At 39.3% G+C, this 24707-nt stretch overlaps 1 protein-coding gene across 4 annotated transcripts in view; it reads left to right on the top strand.

Moving 5' to 3' along the window:
- Positions 1-4291: 4291 nt before the first annotated feature.
- Positions 4292-24707, top strand: part of GLS (glutaminase) — a 95744-nt gene continuing 75328 nt past the window's right edge. For 2 of the 4 annotated variants that reach the window (XM_083126961.1, XM_083126962.1), the window contains exon 1: positions 4292-4626. In XM_083126961.1, coding sequence (XP_082983087.1) covers positions 4453-4626 — 174 coding nt within the window. In that variant the 5' untranslated portion in view covers positions 4292-4452. Of the gene's footprint in view, positions 4627-24210; positions 24286-24707 lie in introns of those variants that run through there. The other 2 variants (XM_083126964.1, XM_083126963.1) reach the window with 2 other exon arrangements.

The raw sequence follows: 24707 nt of genomic DNA on the forward strand, positions 1-24707 counted from the left end.
TCTTATCATCAGACATCAAAACATCTATGGCGTCTTCGAGTGTTTTTACGAAGCTGTTACACACGCACGGGATGGACAATCCACTCGACAACGCGAGACTCAAACTGTGGGCTGTGAACTGGACGCAGAAATTTCTCGAATATTTCTCTCTGATTCGAGCCTGAACACCACTACTGTGTCTTGTCCTCCCATGTTTACAGTTCTTATAAAAGCCGAAACTCACCAAATTATTCATATTGAGGCCTAAGCACTCTGCAAGTGTTCACAATTGTCTGTCACAACTTCCGCAGTCTTGTCATATATTGGCACAAAACAAAGTAACTCTTCTCGAATACAGTTCGAAACAATTAATTCACAATGAAAACCCTTCCGATCCCAACACATCTAGTGTTTCTTCTCCCAATATGATTAAATGCTTACTCATTTATCTCCAGTGACGTGCCCAAGGGAGGGTTGGTGAGGTCATAACCCAATTTGACCAAGTATTCCTTAAAAAAAATTAAAAAAACGAACGTCAAAGAGAGGAAAAGATTGCAAAATAAGGACTGACCACTAAAAATTGTATGCATAACCCTCCTCTTCTAAAATTCTGGGAAAATTTGGTCCGGGCACAACTAACTCATCACTCAAAACTTTGATTTTCAGTTGATTTGTGCAGCTTATTTCTTTTTTAATTAACGGCTCCAATACCCGTTACTGCTTAAATATTCACTTTAGAGAGAGACCTTCGATCTCTTCGGCCCTCGACCCGAACTAGTACTACACTGAGGCTCCGGAAATTCCGCTGTCGTTAATGTCTTCTGCTTTGGACCCGAACTTGGAACTAGTAGTAGACTTCGTTACTTTATGGTATTTAGTCCTTTTCATTTTCGAATCACTAGATCTTATAAAGCCACCAATAGACACTGACTGATCACTAATCGACTGTATGAACTATCAAACTTACCTTTGAATACTCATTAACCGATTCTGTTGTACAGATCAACCTGGAAATTGAAGCCGCGTATTTTAACCTCATTATATTCTAGAACGTTCCACAGATAAAACGATTCGTTAATGTTGCCAGTAGTTCGACTCCTTCTCTTATTCAAGAACGTTCTCTCTCGCGCTTTCCAGAGATTAAAAAATTACAATGAATCGTCCTACGTGTGGCGCTACGTTTGCAGCTTCCAAATGCTGACAAGTCTTTGCATAGTGTTGCGACAACACCGAAAGCGCAAGAAAGTTTTAATGCAATATTATCAACAACAGGCTTATAGAACATTCTCCGTGTTGCCTTGGTAAGTATTTCTCTCCTTATATATTATCGGCACACTATTCAAGAAAACAAAAACCTAATTTTGCCGGATCCTGTGGCTGAGTGGTTAGCACATCGCGCTGCGACGCCAAGGGTCCCGGGTTCGAATCCCGCTCAGCCATGGTTGTATGTGAATGTCCATTTATCATTTCATCACTCATTCCCATCTTCGTAAATTAGCTAAGAGGAACAAAACGCGAAGTAAAATAAAATAAATCAAATCCAAAAAAAACTAATTTTATGTAGTGTAAACTGAAAAAAATAAGGGGGGCCCCAGCCCCCTGATCCCACCTTGGGTGCGCGCTATTAACAATAACAGGGTTATAGAACATTCTGTGTCTTGGCTCGAAAATTATTTATCTCAAATTATCATCACATTATTTAAGAAGCCATGAACCTAATTTTATGTAGCGTAATTTCCTGAATGGGGTGCTGGAGCCCCCTGATTCCCACCTTGCATACGTGCTTGACTCGATAATTATTTCTCTCCTTAAATTATCGTCACGTTATTTTATTTCACACCACAAGAAACAAAAAACCTCATTTTAACTATTGTAAACCGCAAACTTTCGGGGGGTTCGAGCCCCCTAAGCTCCCCCTTGGATACGTGCCTGCTGCGAGTGTCCCTTCATCAATTTAAACTAATCATCACTCATCCTGTTCGTCGCGATTAGCCAAAAGTGGAAGAAGACGCTAAATAACAAAAACAAATTTATCCTCATCGTGGCGATCAACTGGAGAATCTGAAAAGAAGCGTAAAAATATTTAAGGGAAATTCCAGGATATTCAGTAAAAAGTCATATCAGAATATGCCCGGACAAGAACTTTCCTTAGAATCAGACAAATAAATTCAATAGGTTAGCTGGAAAGAAAAGCTGGCAGTGGACTACAGCCTACAGGGACAAGATATCACGCATATAATGTATGAAAAATAAACTATGCATTGTTTCGGAATAAGTGTATTCTTCTATCACGTATTTGATGTCTTGTTGTCAAATTAAATTAACAGCTTTGGTGTATAATATCAAAAGATGCACGAAAACACAGCGTTTCATGGGCCATCTTCTACATTCTACGCATAGCTTTCTTCCGCTCGTGTCCGCTTGGTGACGTCACAAGCTCTAGCCAATAACGTGCAAGTCGCGGAGTGGCCCCCTCTGCCTTTGTTCCATAATTTAAATTAATGTTAATTATTAATGATGCCACTAATCGAAGAAACGATTCTAACTTGTTTGACTCATAAAAAAAATCAAAATTTTAATAATGTAGAGAAATTTATAGAATGACCTACATAACCCGTACAATGTCTATAATGGTTCAAGAGTCTTCCGCTATAGGAAGAAGTGTGGAGTCTGAAGGGGACTCAAGAGACTCATGTTTGGCAAAATAAAAGAAATTTTCTGTCATAAGATTTACATAATATTCATTACAGTGTCCGGTACAATAAAAAATATTGGATTTACAAAATATTTTTTTAGAGAATGTGCCAAGAAAATGTCTTGTAGCAGAACATAATGTTCTCTTCGTGTGCAGCTTGTTTAACAAGAATGCATTTTGTATTTGTAAAAATAATTACACAGTCATCGCTTTTGGAGCATGTGTCCATGTGTCCTGCTAAATCTGCCAATGGTTAACTTACATACGTAAATGTAATGGAGTTGTTATATTTCATGAGTTTTGGGGTTTAGGGTCTCCCTTATCGCACAACGCGACACCAATCTTGCGTTCTTACTTCTTACATGCAATACTAATCATAAATATATTATTTATGCTAAGAGAACTTAGCCTAACCTAACAGCTTAGGCATTTAGCCTAACGATGAAAGCATTATGTGATTGCGTCAGAATGCAAGGCTCGTATCACTTTGTGTGATAAAGGAGACCCTAGGACCAACGATCGACGGCAAGCATTTCTATACAGGAACAATCTCTCTCTATATAATAATGTATGTGTGTATGTTTGTTCAGCAATAACTCTCGAATGCCTGGAGCAATTTCAACCAAACTTGGTAATAAATACTATGGGGCTAAGACACCCCTTGCTCCCCTATGGGTGGGGTGGGAAGGGGTGACGTAAAAATAATCTAGAACCACCGATATTAAATTCCACACAATCAGACATCCGTGACTCTATGCAATCCCCACAACGATAGTGTTTCTCGGGTTGTCTAACATTCAGGTTGTGTTGCGAATGGAATCCATAGTTTTCGTGACACTCCCAATGCGGTTCAACTCCAAGTTCATCACCTATCGACATGGAGGATGAGGTAGGGGTGTGCGGGATCCCGAAAATTCGGGACCGGAAAAAATTCCCGTCGATCCCAATTTCGGAAAATGACTTCCCGGCTTCTCGGGATCCCGAGCAGTCTGGGAATACCGAATGGTCATTTTAAAAAGTTGTTAATTCTCAACGTTTTCTGCATTGCAAGTGTCTGTAACTTATCGGAAATTAATTGTTTTTATTCCAGAAATGCAAAAACAATCATTTATGTTGAAAAGGACTTGTAGAATTCGAGATTTTCAGAGCATCTGGAAATTTCGAACATTTCCCATCCCAAAAATTTCCCGACTTCGTCGGGAAATGGCGAATTTTTCCCGTCCCGAATGTCGGGATTAATTTCACACTTTGTTGTGAAACTTTCTATTCTTATTCCGTTCTAGCGTTATTTACATACAAGACCATATAAAATTTATAAGATCTGTTACCATTGGAAAATTGGTTAGTGGCTAATCTTACATCACTCCTTAATGCAATTCATTAATATTCATATTTTTATTTCACTGACATATTCACTATGTTAAATGATTTCGTAGTTTGTAAATTGTTAGAGAAAAGTTAAATATAATAAGTATTTCATCATGAAAAGAAACGGACATTTCTCTCTCCTACTTTACCCAAAGGTTCCTAGTTCTTTGCCCTTTCTGACGTACAATTAGCGCACTCGGTAGCAGACAACTTATCCAATTTATCGCGGTGCATAGCAGACGACCTTTTCAATCCGCGGAAAGCAGATAAGTGAAAAAGCACGATTCGAAAATTGCTCGAGCTAGCTACTTGGTGCTAAGTAATTCAAAATTTCCAGTTAAACCAGGTTCGCAAGGTGTGTCTGTGACAGAATTTTATTCGTAAGCGGCAGTGTTCTGTTATTTTTGGCCATGAATGCTTGCTGTGGACTGCATCATTTACCTTTTGGTATGGCTGGAAAGTTCGGTCGTCTCCAATCTATCGCACGGCGGAATCTTTTAAAAACATCTATTTTGGGTAAGACGAAGCAGAGAGATGAGCATTTGCCTTACGTTGCTGACACATATTTTGCCCTGTTTCCACAGGTTAGTATATATCCGTAACTACGAGATAACTATATAGACACCACACCACTTGCTGTTTGATATACTTATAGATTTTAATTAGATTTTTAAGTGTATTGGTATCACAAAATAAGGTTTAAATAGGACTATTGTGGGCTAGAGTCTAGTTTACGTCCTTCTTGCGCACTCCTTGCCCGTTTTCAAAGCCCTGCTAGCAGACAGCCGGCGCTCCGGCATCCGTAGGGTAAGTAAGTTTTTCTTTTTACACTTTGTCACTAACCATTCACGGGAACGAAGTATGCCTACGAGGTTAGGTTAGGTCCCATTAGCACTCATTTCACCCCTAAATATGTGCTTCATCATCGAAAAATGTCCTCAGTACGTTCAATCACGCATATCCGGACAACATCGGTTTTTCTCGATTTTCTCCTCCAGGAAATTTTTTCTCTCCTTGGGATTTAGTTTGTTGAATTCCTTATACAATAACCTTTCCAACGATATATGATACGTATTCCTTATGAAAAGGACGTAAACTAGACTCTTACCTTAGGTGTAGATACGTATTCCTTATGAAAAAGACGTAAACTAGACTCTTACCCTATTGTGTTATTGATGCTTCATTTCGTGGGAAATCTTGTCATCTGGAATCCAACAGCAATTTGTTTCCTTCCTGTTACTTAACCCAAGATAAACACCGAGATGCATAAATAGTACGAGCTAAATTGTCCATAGCAATTTTTTTTTTCTCTTGCACCATACGTGTTTCTAAGGAATGGTATTGTACTGATGCTGTACACAGTTTGTGAGCTGATTTCATTGACTTTTTCAATGGTAAATTTCTGAACTTTGAATTGAATAAAACAAAGTGAAAATATACTGTATGTTAGTGTAGGAACCGAGCACTTCGATATCTTCACAAACTACAATTTTTTTAGTCGCACATTATTTTCCTCGATTTCGTGAAAACCGTTTTTGAGAATCCACCTTAGCAAACGATGGCGAAGTGGTTGCGTTGTTGCCTTGTAATCATGGGGTCTCTGGTTCGACATAGTGGCACACATAGTGGTTCGGATCCCACTTTATACCGTACATCCAGTCCCGATTAGCCTTACTGTGCATAAAGTGGACTCAACTCCTTAAAACCTTTCGAAGAATCAAAAATTTTGATTTTGAGGTACATTATCATTTTGGGCTATTTTTGGTTAATATGAATCTGCCTTGTCCTCCTTTGTGGCAGTGCGGTCTAAGTCACTGTGCTTTGGGCTCCAACTGCAGGACGGCATGGGTTTGAGTCCACCTAGGTTTAGGCTGGGTTCTCGGCCTGTGTATAGGGCAGGTGGCAACCCACCATCGTGAGGAGATTGGGGAGCTACGATTTAATAGCATAACTTGATCATGAGAATCTCCTATAATGGCGGAGGGTAAGTGGGTTCGACATGCTGACCTCAGGTCACCCTATTACCGGTTGAATATCTCCACACATCTAGGTAGGATTGTGGGAGGGAGATAGGCCAAGGGCTGTAGAGCCATGGGTTATTATTATTATTATGTATTTGCTTCGCTCAATAAGTTTGTTTTAGAGTCGAGCACAATAGCCAACTCTTGCAATGAGTCACTGGAAAGTCGTACATGTGTGGTTGCATATATCATTATCAATATGTTTATTCATCATTAAGCATTACAATAATGCAATAGATGTCGTCATTGGTACAAATGTAAAACATAATACAAGAATAGTATAAACATACAAATATAAAACATAATACAAGAATAATTATATCCTTGTGATAAGGAGTCGTCGTCATTTAATAAACTTTATTGATTTATTCTGTCAGCATTATTGAAAATATTGTGCCATGCTGAACATAATATAATACATTTAACAACCATTCTTAGATGCTCAATTTATATCAACAACTATTTAAACAGAAGAAATAGGTATAAGTGTTGCAACGAAGGGACATTGATAACTTAATGAGGCATTTTTCTTGTGTTGCAGAAAAGGTTCAGTTTATGACAATGCTTTACACAGTCCGTTTGAAGAATTTTGAGGATATTGATGTTTTATCAGAGTGACCAATCCGAATAAATATCTGTGGATGTTAACAGGTTTCATCGCATTTAAGATGGCAATTTTCCGGTCCAACTTTTCTCCGTACAACATGTCTGTTGCCACTCAGGCTGAAGAGCCTGATGATGCTGGCAAAGTTCTGATTCATATGTGGCAGGAATGACTTTGGCAGAAAGGAACTCTGATTGGCACCATGTTGACAACTGACTCAAGAAGCCCCACGACCAACAGAACTCGAAGTGCTCGGATCCTACGTTGACATATACTATACATGGTTATGAATAATTTGTCTCATAATATTAATGTAGCTTGCCCTGGATCTGTGTTCAAAGTGAGAGGGGTTGTGGTGTCATGGTATCACCCCCCTCCCCTTTCCAGCTGTTGCATCGCCATCATGTTAATACATAGAAATCTCCCCCAGCTAGATCAAGGCTCAACCAAACATTCTCCCAGCTAACAATTTCCACTTCAATATTTTGTACAGTCTTATCTTATTTCTCTCCTACAGAAGCAATAATGATAAAATCATGGAATTTGAAAGTTTTTGTTCTTTTGAGAAAAATATGAACTTGGTGGCAAAGTGAGTGGAAGTTAGCTGTAAAAAGAAAGCAATCATTTGTCTTTTTTGGTAGGACAAGTAATACCACAGCCAAACTGCTTTTTTGTTATAGTGCTGCTTAAAGAGAAATTCCTGTCTATGTTGCAGTTGTGTAACCCCTCCTCTCATTAATGAGCCAGATATTATATATGACAAATATTATGTTTTTGTTGCAGCTCATACTCTGTGGTGACTTTAATTTTCCTGTGATTATGAACACTGATTTATTAAGAAAGTCTCACTTTACTGTGTCATGATCTACAATATTGTATGTCATACCACCCAAATTGCAACAGTAGTGTACTAGACCTAATGTTAATGAGTATTGATGATGAGGATATAAACAGTGAGTTGCACTCACTCCTACCAGGGACACCTAATGATAAGTAGCATCAGGTACCTTTCTGTAAAATGAAAACAAATCAAACAATCCTTTCCTTTTACCACTTTAAGAAAGCAAACTATTTAAAAGTCCATGGTGTAATATCCCAAATACACTGGACATCTGTAAAGAGCACAAAAGTGTTGATGTTTCTACAAATTAATTTATGGCATTTTTGATTAATGCTTTCACCTTAAAAGAAAATGCAGGATGAGAAGATAGATGTACAGTTGACACTGATTACATGAAACAGTCTGATGACCAGGTTGATACTTCTAATTCTAGTCCTACAAAATATAAAATACAATCTAAGCTGGGAAACCATTGAAGTCAGCACAGACATCAGAATATGACATGGGGATGTCTTTGAATTTTACTTTGTCTAAAAACCTAATATCTACTTTTATCTAGGAACATGTACAAACCTATGTACTAAGAATACTTTTTTTCTGAAATGGTCATGCAACTGCCATTGGATGATTTGGTATGGTCAGAGGGAGCGAAAGCATCTAAAATCTACAGCAGATTGGTTTAGAGAGTGTACTAAATTAATGGATTCGCTGGTCAATCTGCTGTTTCATTGCCTCAGTTGACACGCAAACTAGGCTCCACTCCGGTGTTCATCACAGACATTTCTTTTCCATCTATTCTTTAGGGCCTCCTCGATGGCACAGTGGTAGTGTCGTCACCTTGTTATCAAGGGGTCGTGGGTTCGATACCCAGCGGAGGCACATAGTGGTTCGGATTCCACTTTAAACTGTAGGTCCAATCCCGATTAGCCTTACTGTGCATAAAGTGGACTTAGAACACCAACTCAATCTTCCATCTTTAAATCTTTCCAACCACACACTCTCCTCCATACTGAACCTTTATTCTGCTGTAGATTTCAGAAGGTGACACTCCCCCTGACGACAAAAAACGAACAGCACTTCGTAGCTCTTCTACAGTGCAAGTCAACAGTGGAACGGTCACGTTGTACAAGCTTCTCCGCAGGTGCATACTGCTCAATCATCACACACTTATGGCATGTTGCTAAGGAACCATTTTGAGTCTTGAAATACTTTGTGCATAAATCTCCATAAAGTTTAGAATAAAATTTCTGTTATATAATGACTTTCCCTTGTCTAAAGGTTTGAGAAGCAATTGTCTATTCAGGCAAAAAATAAAGCTGCTGTTCCACAATTATTTGCCTTTGTAATATAAATAAGATGAATATCTCTTACGATTTATATCTCTTCTATGGTTATTAATTATAGAGGTTCTTATATAGAAGGGGATTATAATATAAATCGATTTATTATTTTAGTATTGTTATTAACAACAAAATTTATGATTATGTAACATCACAGGATGCAGCATAATTACTTATTCAAAAGGTAAGATGCCCTATGCTTTTCCATGCCATAATTAAGATATCTACATCACATCCCAGAGTGACATTTGACAAGCTGATATTTAACAAACATCTCGAAATTTTTACTAACAATGTTTTCAGAAACTTAGGTTTTATAATTAGGTCATGCCATGACTTCGTGAAAGCTAACAAGAACTCTTTACTATTTCTACATCCCGCTCGAACTATAATATGCCACACTAATCTGGAATCTAATTCAAAAAGACTCAATCGAAAGCCTGTGGAGAATACCCAGTGAATCTGATGCAGGATGCAACAAAATCTATTCTTGTCCAGACAGCATAAAGATCTATCTATGGCTAGTTGAGAGTTGTTTCACATTTCTGAGAAATGCTATGGTGATTTATAGTTGTCATATTTAGCCTGCCTGTGCATTAATCAACTATAGAGTAACTACAAATATTCCATGGCACAACAGCACTTGAGGACCAAGGCTAACTTCCTACCAACTTCTAGCCTCACCATAGGTGGGCGATCATATAACATGTGGTCAGCATAACGAACTACAGAGTCATTCTCGTAGGTTTTTTCATGAACAGGTTACACTACTCATTTGTAGCTCCCCAATTTCCTCATGATAGTGGGTGGCCACCAGTTCCATACACTGGCTGAAATCTGAGGAGAAAAGTTGTTATGCTTTCCCCCAGGAGACTCAAACCAGTACGTAGCCCAAGCCCAAAGCCTGATGCCTTAGACTACACAGCTGCAGAGCAGGACAATTAACCATAGAGTGGTGTTGTAATACATTCACAATGTGATTCCGAAAGGATAGTACACAAAGAAAGACAAGTAGTGAGAGCATGAAAGGTTGCAAGTTATTGTCTTAGCAAGGTGGCAATATTGAAGGCATTTTGCATGTTAGATTTCACATGAACAGGGACTGTTTTGACAGTGTAGCAAAACTTTCTAATCATATTCGTTAAGAGTACACAACATAAAAACTGCATTGCATGATGCAGTTTGCCATTAAAGGTCAGAGTCATGCACCAATGTCGGAAGAAACAGTTGATGGGATTTGTGTTGTGTATGGAGTCTAAGAAAATCTACAAAAGGGAGGCTAGCATGGAACTACGGGTGACACAATCCATGGTATGGCATATGCATTGTAAGTTACAGAGAATAGAATTCATGTATGCCCTTATGCCAAAGAATCTGCCAGAATGCCTAACTTTCACATTGAAATACAGAACCAATTAGATGAGAGATGCACTGAAAGGCTACAAGGGTCGTTCAAGGTTGATCGGGATTTTCGTACATAAAAAATCGATGAATAGCCGGATCATGATGAAACGTGCAGGTGACGTAATGTATTCCTTCACGAGTAACTAGTGCCCGGCATGACATATTTCGCGCTTGCGCAGCAGTTGCAGCGAACATGGCGGCAAGCAGTGTGGCTGTGGAGCAGCGGTGTGTAATCAAATTTCTCGTGAAGGAGAAAGTGAAACCAGCTGAGATTTTCAGACGATTGCAAGCACAGTATGGTGAACAAACGATGTCGCGGACAAGAGTGTACGAATGGTGTGAGCAGTTTCGCGAAGGATGGGAGCTGGTGACAAATGAAGCGCATGGACACATTCGCCCGACTGCAGTCACACCAGTGAATATCGCACGTGTTGAGCAAATGATTCTTGAGAACCGGCGAGTAACAGTGCGGGATATTGCTACCGAGGTGAATATCATTGTCGGGAGTGTTGAAACAATCATTCATGACCACTTACGCTTCCGCAAAATCTGTGCAAGGTGGGTTCCCCGCCAGCTGACATTCGATCAGAAGTGATCACGCAGGACGGTCTGTGAACAGCTTCTGAATCGGTTTCGAGCAGAAGGTGATGAATTGTTGCAATCCATCATCACGTGTGATGAAACATGGTTGCACAATTCAACCCCAGAGACCAAAAGACGCAGCATGGAGTGGCAGCATAAAGGTTCCCCGCCCCCCAAGAAAAGCAAAATGCAGCCGTCCGCTGGAAAGATCATGGCAAGTGCCTTCTGGGACATGAAGGACGTTATCCATGTGGATTTTCTGGACAAAGGGAGCACGATTAATGCCCAGTATTACTCCACATTGTTGAGTGGTGCTGTACGAAAGTCCATTCGCAAGAAAAGACCTGGTATGTTGTCTGGAAATGTCATTCTTCTCCATGACAATGCCCGCCCTCACACGGCCAATGTGACAACAACTCTGGCCGACATGCGCTGGGAAGTTCTGCCCCATCCCCCCTACAGTCCGGATTTAGCCCCCAGTGATTATCATTTGTTTGCACCCCTTAAAGACCATCTGGGAGGGAAGAAATTCACGACAGACGAAGCACTGCGGAGCGATGTCCTCCAGTGGCTACGACAACAACCAAGTTCTTTCTACGCCAAAGGAATTCGGGAGCTGCCAGAAAGATGGCAATGGTGCCTCGGCGCGCACGGAGCATACTTTGAAAAACTGACATAGTTTGGTGTTTCTTCTGCTACCTATTTCCTCTGCAGAAATAAAAGTCCCGGTCAACCTTGAACGACCCTTGTAGGTTTCAGCGACGATAAAACTTTCCACCTCAGTGGTAATAGGAATCACCAAAATGTTAAGATCTGGGTCACATCCTACAACTTGTTTTTATGGGGTATATCAAGGGCCCAATGTATCTGCTGCCCCTCCCACACCACAGCACTTGAAAGAGCTGAAGAAACAAATCTCCGAGACAGTGGAATCGATATCTGAGGATATGTTGGGAAGCATCTGGGCAGAACTTGACTACCGTCTAGTCATCTGACGTGTGCCCACATTGTAATATACCAGTAAATCTTGGATCTTTAGCGTGTCGTTTCATGTAATTACAGTTAAGTTCTCTTAGGTATGATTAAATGGGCTTTTCTTTGCAGTATCCTTTCTTGAATCACCAGTGTGTGTGTGTGTATAATAATGGCATTGGAATAAGTTACTTAGAACCAGTGATCAGAACGCTACAATTTAAAAGTAGCTTCACTACAGCTACAGCTACATTTTCCAAAAAGTAGCTCGCTACGCTACTCATGTGCGCTACTCGCTACAATTTGCGCTACTTCTGCATAAAAAAATTAAAAACAACCATATGGGTATTAAAAATCTTGTACTACTGGTAAATAAATTCTGTTATTTATTAATATGGTTCCCATCATTCAATAATTTTGATAGCATTGTTACTTAAGTTACTTATTTTTACTATAGTTTTTGAGAATACCATAGCTATGCAAGTGGCATATCAATCCAAATTTGATATATGAATATTGCAATTAGGGTGTTACCCAAATTAATGATTACAACTATACACATATAAAATTTTGAAGGATTATGTATTCATGTTCACATCAACATATTTTTCTTGAGAATAAATATTTCATTTTTTATAGACTGATAGGAAGGCAGCATTTTGAATGAAAAGTACCTGGAGCCCTTTGATTACAAAAGGGCCCCAGGTTCGATACGCAGCAGAGGCACATAGTGGTTCGGATCCAGTCTCGATCAGCTTATCTATGCATAAAGTGGACTCAAAACAAAAACTAGGAAAGACGCCAAGTTGGGAGGATGGGATCCTCCTGCTCCTCCATTCCCCACACTGCTCATCATTCATCATTCTTCCTCGTACTTACAATTAGCCGAAAGTGGCAGAAAGAGACTAGATAAGAGAATAATTAAATAAACCATTCATCCTCATTTTCATGATTGAGAGAAGTGGAAGAATAGATGAGGAGGTAAACAGAAGAGGACAAATGGGTGGTGGACTATACCAAAGCGTTCGAAGATTAATATAGAACAGGGGTGTACCTATGAAATGCAAGAAGGTAATATATAACACATACTATGTGCCAGTAATTATGTATGGAGCAGAAACTTGAACAATGACTAGAGAGACAAAAAAAAGATGCAGGCAGGGGAGATTAAATTTTTAAAAGTCTTTTGACGAAGACTAGAAGGGATAGCACAAGGAATGAGGAGATCCGACAGACAGTGGGGGTGGTGAAGCTTCATGACAGAATAGATCAGGTACAGATGAGATGGTTCGGACACATGAAGAGGATGGATGCAGAAAGACTACCAGTAAGAGCTTACAATGCGCAAGGGGTGGGAATAAGGCCAAGGGGGAGACCAAGATGTCTGTGGAAAGAGCAGATAGTGGAGAGTGTTAGGAGAAGAGGACAAGATTGGAACCCCGTGGAAAGAGAGGAGTGGTGGAAGACCAGGAAAAATGGAGAGGCTTGACTTCTATGCCTACCAAGCCAGAGGCAGGAAACGGCAAAGGATGATGATGATGAGAATGTCATGATTAGCAAAAGTTACAGCAAAGCGACGCAAAAGTAGGAAAAATACATAAATTTGAAAACAATGTATACTTTTTGCAATATGATAAAATATATTTAGGAAACTGTCGTGTAAACCTGAGTGTTCTAAACGTATTATAATTTTAAAATTTGTGAACAAAAGTTATCGCGAAAATAATTATAATTCCAGAAACTGTATATCATTCTTGTAACAATAATTTCTTGCTGGTGAGATTCTATATACTGACGATGATCAATGCTGTTAACGTACTGAGCCATTTATTGCTGGCACTATGCCTTTGTCAGTGCAGTGGAAAATCCATCGCTCATTTTTGCACTGCAAGTTGTGTTTTACACAGCAATTAATGACATTTTGGTGTTTCTTACACCATGGATATCCACAGGATTTGTTCCAGGGGTGAAGCAAACGAGGCACTTTTTCCAGCAGTGCAGCAAACGAGGCATGTTTCTCTCCAAAATAGCGATGCAGTTAAAAAAAACGAAGCTGTTAGCTGGAATATATTCATATATGTCAGTTATGTGGATATCTGAATTATTGATACTAATTAAATAAATTACGCAGATATCTATAATCTACAATCTACATAATCTGTGTCTTCATGTAATAGACTGTCTTAATGAACCTCCTGCAAAATTAAGGGTATTTGTCGATTTTTTCTGATGCTGTTGCCACATTAAATTCACCTCAAAATGCTGAGAAAAAATGTAGCTGTAGCGAAATTTTCGCTACAACTACAGAAATTTTGTCGCTTTGCTACCGCTACAACTACAATTTTCAAAATGTAGCATCGCTACAGCTACAGCTACAAATTTTGTAGCTAGCTACAGTAGCGACGCTACACGTAGCTCGCTACTTCTGACCACTGCTTAGAACCTACATTTGGGGAGTTTGTTTTAGATATCTTTAATTTTTTCTCCTACTAGAGTAACTACTCTTGAATAGAGTATTTCATGTTATTTTAATTGTTACATCATTGTGAATTTCACTTAAATCATACATTCCAATGTGCTTATATATCCATGCAGTGACAGCGATTAGGTTCCAAAACTAGGGGGCCAAAGTCAGTTTACTTTTCCTTGTAGATTAGATTTAGCATAGTCTGGGGACAAAAGTGGCAAAAAACGGGGGGCAACTCCCCCCCCCCCTAATCGCTGCCACTGTATCCATGCCTTTGGAAAAGTCAAACAGCAATCAATGAGATTAAGCTGTTATCTTTTGTATATGAATCATCTGACCAGTAAGGGAAATACTTGTACAACACGATTTTTTTAGTATTCAGCAACCTTCTGTTTCCTGATACAGAAAATAATCCAAAGTGCATTGTGTCAGACAGGGCAGACTCCAAAGATCAGTGTGATCTTTGATGGTCTCAGCTGGCTGAGAAACATATAAATAAATAAATCTACACAACATTTTGTAAATAAACACTCGTTAAAATATATGGATATAACAGCTCATTTATGATTATGTAATAGGAAAATATCATTAACTTTAAGTTCCATCTCTGTACAGTTTCTCATTCATCACATTACATAGTTGTTCGGATCCTAATTATTCAGTTCCAATTAGCCTTGTAATTTAGACTTTATCTTTCTGTACTCCAGTTTTGGATAAAAAAAACTCCTTTGGGAATCATAGAATTCCAATAAAATTCAAATAAACTGAATACGGAGGGGGCCACCATTGGTTGGGATATTCCATGTACGTATTAAGCTCCTCCATCTACTCTTCTGGTTGTAATTGTAATATGTTCTCGTTCTGTGGACTACATTGTTGATAGTTCTATCTATAATAATATTGTAGCCATTTCAATTATAGTAGGGCATAGAAACAGGCACCCCTGGATGGTGTGTTTTTGTAGTTATTCCTTTCACGTGCTTTTCCAGACTTTGTAGGTTGCTTTTGTTCTAAATTCCATTTGTGATAAATGCGTTTCATGCCAGGGACGTCTGAGCCGGGGGTGAAGGGGGATATCATGCCCCCTCTCATCGTCGAGGGGGGCAATATTTTCTTGCCCCCCCCCCCCCAGTCGCGCCATAAATAATTATACTATCTTTTTCTGTTAATTTTTTAATCTGAAGAAAATTTGAGAAAATATTTTTGCACTCTTCAAATGAACGTGGGCTGAAGTTTGCGCTAACAGCAGGAACAAGAAAAGAAGTACTTGACTGACAGATCCCTAAGGAGATTAGGAATGGCAGTTTCGTCTTTTTAAAAGCAAGTGCAAACGTGAATTGAGGACTAAAAGTGGTAAACGTTGTAAGTGCCAAAAGCGAAAGTGTTGGGAAATCGCATCGTTCCGCACATCAGCCCGTAAGAACGTGCACACTAGTGACCTCTTTACACGCCCTTTGAACTACTTAGAGGGCTACCAGCCACATTTCACGTTTACCACATTATAAAGCATGGCACATTTCACAGTTTAACGTGGAAAACGCTGCTTGAATTATTGTGGCACTTACAGCGTTTACCAATTTTAGTCTTCAATTGTCCCTCCTAGGAATTCGCTCTTCCTGTTCCATCAGGTTTTCTACAGATGTTCTCGCTCGTAACAATACTCCAGGGAGGGGCAGAGGTCGATGCATTCAGATAAGAACGGTCTGCAGTTCTGAAATAGATCCAAGGTGGCATATTTCCGCGAATCAGGTGTTGTGGAGGAACCAAATTTCCTTTGAAGAATTCCTGGCCTCCCTCACTCTGCATCCCTCATGCTCTTCCATGTCCACAACCTCTATGTCAGGAAAGCTTTGTCCAGATGGTCGTTTCGGAAGATGATTGAGTTTTCCCACGCTTCGTCTCGAACTTTTCAGTTGAAGTTTGGTGTTGCGTTGGCCCATCCATAAACCACACTAGTCATTAATCAGTTATCTGGTGCATCGAAAACTTGTGAGTGACAATGAGTGCGTGGACCACCGCGTCGTGTCATTATTAACATGTCAAATGTGGTTGCAGGGGAAGAGTGAAGGAACAACCAGCACAAAATACGTCTTTTTGGAGGTAAGCAGTAGAATAAAATTATTCTTGATCATTTACGTGAGAGGAAGCTATTGTGGTAATGGTAAAGCCGCCAAAATTAAAAGCTTAACAACAAGGTGTTCGATTTCCGAGGAAGCACATATATGATTCCTCTTCATTCATGACTATCATCATCATATCCTTTAGCCATTGCACAAAAGTCAGTGACATGTGCAACTGTAATTGCCTCTGTTTGAAGTATACATTTAAAACAGAATGTAATTATTAATCGGACGATATCGTACCGCATGTCGTTTCACGCCGGCTTTTTTTTCGGGGAGGGGGGGGGCAAGGGGTTAGAGCCGACCCAGGGGGGGGGGACTCTGGCACTCTCCCGAGGCCCAGCGCTTCCGGGTGCCCCGTGCCAGATAAATATAATTATTTATTGTGCACAGTTTATATGCCCCTTGTGGTTCCAGTGAAGAAACTAATCTGATTTTTCATAACTTTGTGGATTGTTTGGACACACTTAAAAATATCCCAAATTATAGAAATCATTTTTTAAACAAGTACTAAGTAACAATCGTGTTCAAACATTTCAATCAAAAATAGCTCATATGCATTATTAGTTTGATTATAAAATCAGGACGTGGTAATATTATTTTACATGAAGCAATGTAAATTCACCACACTGCGTCAAAATTAAATATAATGAACGTCTAACCATGAAAAGAAACACCAATTTAGAACCTCACCTATTTCTTGGTTTTAACCTTCAACATGTTCTGCCTTAGGTAATAGTACAAAATTGCGATTATATAGAACACTATACTTCAGACTAAGGAAACAAATCTTCGATTTTTTCACACTTTTCAAAATATTTTGGTTACAAGCCCTGAGTATATTTTATGGCCCCCACCTAGGGCCAGCCATGGATGTGGGAGTAAGATTTTCTTTGCCTGCCTTTCCAAGAATCATTTCGCTATTTAAAATTCTGAAAATTAATGGTTTTTAAGGAGCATTAAGAATTTTTTTAATGGCTTGTATTATCTTTTAACTATTTATTTGCTATCATTTAGTTACAATTCCGAGGATAACTTAACATTACAAAAACTGGCTGTTCACCGATGATAGCGTAGCGTCTAATGCAGCCGTCTTATCATTAAAAGGACAAGGTTCGATTCCTGGGGAGAGGGGACAATTTCAGTGCTCTGGAACTATGTATCCCGCTCGAAATAGCGTATTATAATTGACAATATGTGTAAGTGAAAATTCATGCCAGTTTTGAAAAGTTGTTCCTAATGTCACATTTTTATAAAATTAGATTACACGAATCCTGGGTAACGCATGGGTGTGTCGTCGTCCTAGCATTATCTACTTAATCTAATCATTATTTATTCACAGCATGGTGATTAACTCAAGAAGTATAAATGCGACAAGAATTGTAAAAGAGAGTTTGTGACTTGAAGAGAACTTATCTGGATGTAGACCCGGCTAAATAACCATCTCTATTCTTATCAGTCCTCGAATGCTTTAGAACATCCCCACAACAAACTTGGTCGATATCCCAAGAGAATCTTCATTCAGCAGCGTAAAACTTCAAGACGTATTTTAGATAATGCATTTCATTATACCGGATGTCCCCCAACAATTCTTTATTCATTTTAATTTAATAATCGGTATTAATGCTACAGTTGGAAATTGGAATATTATTTCTCACTGGCATGTTCTTTCACCTGTTGTTGAACCAGGTTATAGCTGTGAGGTACCGACATGGAAGGTCAACAATATCACTTGACCGCCCTACAACAAGGAAAAATTACTATAGAGAGACCACAAGAAAAAGAACCTTCGGCCAAAAGTCTCCGCGCACCATCGCCTCCATCGGTTCAACTCTGGACATAAGAAAGCATGCTCCAATCTGCCCCTCCCCTCCACGCGGGAGTACGGTGCAGGGCACTCACTTCCGATGAACGTGTTGAAATCAGAACAGTATATTTTATAAGGACCCCGCTAACCCGCGATGCAAGGGCTTCTCAAAATGTTGGTTTCTATTCTGTCATTACGTTCTTCTAACTTTGTTCCAACCATTGCTAATTTTCTATATTTAGATGATATGATTAAAAGAAAGACTTGAACAATTAAGAACTTTGATTTATTAAGGAGCCCCTCTACATCGTGACGTGACCTCAACGAAGCTGGTATTGCTCCAATGTATACATGCATGCATCATAGTTTAGCTAACACTGAGAATAAATGCAATTAAAAACGTCAAGAGTATTGATTGACTGGTTAATGTATTTATCACCGCTTGTTTGTGAAATTATATTACATAGAGCGGAGAGGACGATGGGAGCAGCATCTATAATGTAATCTAAAATGTAATATAAATTACATGAATATATATAAAAAATATATAATTATTAATATGATTTATATTGTAGTATATATATATATACAGTGATCAGAACGCTACATTTTAAAAGTAGCTCCGCTACTGACCCAAAAATGTAGCTCGATACACTACTCATGTACGCTACTCGCTATTTCGCTACTTTTCCGCTACTTCTACATAAAAAAAAACAAGCTTGAAATAACCACATGGATATTCAGAAGAAGCCCCTAGTATGATAGTTTTACTTACTGGAAAATAGGTCGTTATTTATTATCATAATTCCCGCAATTCTCTAACATTACGGATAGCTTGAGGATGCTTCTCTGGTATAGCTAAATGAGCAACAGGTGGAGCGATGCTTTAAATAGGATTCTTGTGCTTCCACGAAGACACAGTGGACATTTTTCCACCTTGTAATCAAAGAGCCGCACGTTCGATACCTGGAAAAGTGATTCGGATTCAGTCTGGATTAGCTTATCTGCGCATAAAGTGGACTCAAAACAAAAACTAGGAAAGACACCTAGTTGGGAGGATGTATCCTCCTGCTCCTCCGTTCCCCACACTGTTCATCAGTTTTACTCATTCTCACAATTAGCCAAAAATGGCAGAAAGCGACTCTAGATAACAGAATAACAAAATAAATCATTCATCCTCATTGTCATGATTAGCAAAAGTTACAGAAAAGCAACGTAAAATTAGAAACATTAATATACATTTGGAAACTGTATTAAATAAAGAAAATTATCGTTTCTGCAGAAAAATCAATAACTCGTACATACTTTTTACAATAAAAAAAATATATCGAGGGAACTCACGTGTAAACCCGAGTATTCTAAACGTATTGCAATTTTAAAACTTGTGAACAAATATTATGATGAAAATAATTGTAATTCTAGAAAGTGTGTGTCTATCATTCTTGTAAATAATTTCTTGCTGGTGAGATCCTATGTACCAACAATGATCCATGCTGTTAACGTATTGAGCCATTGAATGCTGGCACTATTGCTTTGTCCATCCATTGATCGCTCGGTTTTTGAACTGCAAGATGTGTTTTACACTGAAATTAATGACATTTTCTTGTCTCTTACACCATGGATATCCACAGGATTTGTTCCTGGGGTGGCGCAAACGAGGCTTTTTTTCCCCAGGAGTGCTGCAAACAAGGCATGTTTTCCCCCAAAATAGCGGTGCAGCTCAAAAAACGCAGCTGTATATATTCATATATGCCAGTTCAGTTTACTTATCTGGATATTAGATTTATTAAATACTAATGAAATAAATTACGCAGATATCTATAATCTGCGACATCAAGGTATTTATAATCTAGATCATATATATACCAACATATATATATATATATATATATATATATATATATATATATATATATATATATATATATATATATATATATATATATATATATATGAAAAGAGATTTAGAAAAAAAATGTTGGTAGATTTGTGAACTTCCCCCCCCACTCTGAAATAAGTTCCGACGTCCCTGTTTCATGCTTAATCCTGTGTTCGGATGGCCACTGTTACATAGTATACACACGAGGCGGGTCATGTATACAGATGCCCGCGGCCCACAGAAATGTTTAGAGAACATAAAAACAAAACAGCTTGTTTTAGTGATATTTTTTCCATAGGTGCGTTGTTTCGGAGCTACGAACGCTCAAAAGAGGCCGTTTTGCCGCCTGTATGCAGGCAACCCAACATAACATTTTAACGCATCTGTGACGTCTCTTCCTGACGTGAAACGGCGTGTGCCAGTGTTGCAAGAAACACGTATACTACGAAAAATGAAAAACTACCAACCACATCACGTGTTGTAAAATGTAGCGAGAAAAAAAATATTCAATGACTCGCGAAAGTAAATCAACGATACGAAAAACGGTGGGAAAACAAATAACATAACCCAAAAGGAAGTAGTGGAAACTGAGGTAGAAGGTAATGAAACGAAACCTTGCCTCAAGCGAGTTTAAGGGCGGAAGCAGGGATTGCTGTCGGGGGAACAGCCTCCGAAAGCCATTTTTTCTTTCTTTCGTTTTTTTAAGTAAGCATTGTTTCTTGCGCACCTAAATTTTCTGATGTTTGAATTCGTCTCTCAACCTACATTTCCGTTACTTGCAAATGAAATACACTTTTATTCGGGATTTTGAAGTACTGCGCATTTTCTTTGTAGATCATAAACTTACTTTTCTTTTGGGGGACGTCCCCTTGTATCTGAGTTTGAGCGTGTTGAAACGCAAGTACACACGGGAAAGTGACGTGTCAGATGTGAAAAATGTGGATGACGTAGATGTGGTGGGAATGCATGTATTCATCTGAAGGTGTGATAGAGGGCGGGTACAGAGACCCCAAGTTCAAGTCCCGGTCGTGGTACTTTTCTTTTGTAACTGAAAATTTCGACAAGAATATTGGATTTCTCTTTTCCTACTGCGTTTGTGGAATTTTAAAGTTCCTGACAAGTACGCTGTAGATTACGAAATAGCAAATTACACTCTGTCCTGGGAATCTCTAGAGCAGGCGAGCGAAAAGAAGTCTCTGTGCAAGTAGTGACCCGAGAGGGCTCGACCAATGAACGCGCGAGAGGGGAGGGGAGTGCATGAAGAGGAAAGAATGCGGTTGCAGCTAGCAGCTGTTTACATCGGCGTGTACTGACTGCTTCGATCCGCTCACTCGCTTTTTCTCACTCACGCGCGGCCATGCTCCACAGATTCCGGGGATAGAGTATACGTATAGCGTATCTTGGACCTCTCCATAGCAGAATTTTTACGCCAGAAATCTATTGTATTCCAAGAAGAGGTGGAGTCCCGGGTTCTATCCCCGGTTAAGGGATATTGTGGTTCGGATCCCACTTTAGACTGTAGGTCCAGTCCCGATTAGCCTTACTGTGAATAAAGTGGACTTAAAACACCAACTCAATCAATCATCAATCAATCAATCCAAGAAGAGGTGTTGAGATGCGAACTGCAACGTCACAAATTTTAGCTGCGAAAGAGATTGTTGGCCTCCGGAGGCCACTCCCCGGCAGCAATTACTGCTTTCGCCCTTGGACATGCTTGAGGCAATGTTTCGCTTCTTCCACTTATGCCGTAATTTCCACCTTTTTATATATAAATATACAAGGGTTGGATAAAAAGTAATGGCAACACTGCTGTCCCGTGAAAGGGGCGAGTCACAGCGCCACAACCGTTTCGTGGTTGATAAAGGAATGTCAGACGAGGAAGTATAGTGAGTGGGGTGCGATTGTATGTTATTCAGTCAAAAACAGCAGTGCTCTGAAGCAGAGGACGAGAGTGCAAGCGCCCTAACAATATGTTTAGGCAAGAAGAACAACGTCTCTTAGGCAGACGGTCAACGCAACCTACTACTGCACCTTCTTGCAACACCAACTTCGTCTCGCATTAAGAAGAAAGCGACGGCACGTTCTGGCACGGTGTGCCATCATCCTGCTTGACAATGCAAAGTGTCATCACACTGCGAACACTGTGACCAAAGAGAATAATCCCATTCTCTTTGACTGTGACGGCGCTCCTGCATAACTGGTAGAGGGAGGTACTGGAACATCCGCCGTATTCACCGGTATGAGACCGTGTGATTACGACCTGTTTGCCAAAATGAAGGAACCACTGGGCGGGAAGCATTACGACACGCGCGAAGCCATCATACGTGCTATAGGGCGGTCACTGCGGGACATCGACAGAGATGGACGCGCTGACGGTGTACGACGCCTTCCATACGTGTGGCAGAAGGTCGTAGAGATGGGGGGCGATTACATTGAAGGAATATAACACGTGCTCCTCTGCCAATACAGTCAAGTAGCAATTATACCAGTGTTGCCATTACTTTTTATCCAACCCTTGTAAATATATATATACACACACACAAACACATATGCAATCCTGGAGGTTAGCCGAACAAGGGAATGCTATCCGCCAGTTTGGAAAATTTTCATAAAACATCCACCTACTGCAAGTGTCTCTATTGTTAATGCAGAACACCTCACTTATCCCAGATAGAAATTTTCACTTCGAGCATTGGGTATTGCACTTTGAAAGAAGAAAATTTGAGATTTTTTTTCTTTGTCTGTGACACGACCAGTCTACTTTCGCGGCATAGGTGTTCTACCACGAATATTAATATACATTGCTGCACTTCACAAACCCGTCACCTTTTAATTTCAATTCAAACAGGTTTGTCATGGATTGAACTCTGTTAAGGGCTGTAGAAGTGGAGATTAATAATAATAATAAATAGATCGTACAGTCACATACAATAAAAATGGGACACCTATATCTTGAATTACGAGTACCTGCTTCCCTGTGTGTTGCCTAACTCTACGGCGGTGGCAGAACTTGCCATTGAAAATTTGCTAGTAAAGTCCACTTATCGCCGTAGAGTTAGGCAACACACACAACGCATTACAGTGAAACCAGTATTTCAGGATCTAGGTGTCCCATCTTTATTGTATGTGACTGTACATCGAAATACATAACTGGCAATTAAACCAGAAAACTTTTTATACATTTTGCCTTATTTTTTATACATACCGGTACTTTTTTTTAACATTTCATTTATTTTCAAAATACATCCCCACGAAAGAAGAAGTAGCATAATTATATGGGATAAATGGTGTTTACGTCGGGTTAGGAGATTTATATCCGTATAAAGGAGCGCACCCTCTTTTTCTTATCACATTGTAAGTAAGAACAAACGCTTGAGTACTCTAATAAGTACGGTAATTTAGTTGTTAATTTTGTACATTTCCAAGCTACGTATATGGCCTCCTCGATGGCGCAGTGGTAGCGTCGTCGCCTTGTAATCAAGGGGTCGCGGGTTCGATACCCGGTGGAGGCACAGTGGTTCGGATCCCACTTTAAACCGTAGGTCCAGTCCCGATTAGCCTTACTGTGCATAAAGTGGACTTAAAACACCAACTCAAACTCAAACCAAGCTACGTATATTCTACAAATTCCGTACGATATTTTAAAATTTTTACTCCTATGTATTTAAGGCGAACTGTAATCCCCTTCTCCCTCGGTACGCCCCCGACTCTCACCAGGCCACGCCACTGTAGCGTCACCCTACACGAGAACTTCGAGATGTTATTTGAAGTTAGGCAAGAGAGACTGAACAAAATAAATTGTGTTCTTAATCTGTGACAGATAAAGTTCGACTAATAAACGAGACTTAATAGCTCTTGAACTTGGTGAAATGATATGAAGAAGAATGACAGACGGAGACAGTTTAATTCTCTGCTTACGTCATAGGCAATTCCTAAACTTCAAGTGTTTCAAGATGTCTCGCTCTTTGTTTCCAGTTCAGAGGACAATGTGTTTTATGGTTCGATGCGCTTAATGGTCGGTTACCAATTTAGATGTTAACGACGTAGTAGTAGCTATTTAGTTGTTTCTTCTTGTGGGTCGCGTAGCGTTTGTTTTTATTTTAGGCAGTGGCCTGTTAAGCGAAGGTTTGGTAGGGATTATGCTTAATGTTTTTTTCCAAGTTCTTTGCGCGCAGGGCAGGGTGCGAAGTCCTTGAAGCCATGGGGGTAAGGGATATTAATTCACATATAAAAGTACATTAAAAAAATATTTAATAGGCCTATGTATATGTTATGAAATATATATATCAAGGAATTTATTTGTTACTTTTATGTATGTCAGATATTTATAAAGTGGCAAACTAATTCCTTTACAAACTGTTTAAAAAAGTTAATTAATTGCAAAATAGTTGATATTGCATTACTATGCTTAAGTTTTCGTTTAATTTTTGCTTTTTATTAATATTAATCAATTAGATTTTACACTTATATTTGTCTTGAATTGTTGTTTCACTTTTGTTTTGTTATTGGGGTAGATCTCTTAATAGTCTCTTGAAAGAGGGAGGGGGAGAAAGAACGCAACATTCACGAACACACACAGGCAGACATTTTTCTTCGTTTTTTCTGTGTTTTTTGATTATTTATCAGTA

This window comes from Lepisma saccharinum, chromosome 8, assembly GCF_977018435.1.
Source record: "Lepisma saccharinum chromosome 8, izLepSacc3.1, whole genome shotgun sequence".
NCBI classification, from domain to species: Eukaryota; Metazoa; Arthropoda; class Insecta; order Zygentoma; family Lepismatidae; genus Lepisma; species Lepisma saccharinum.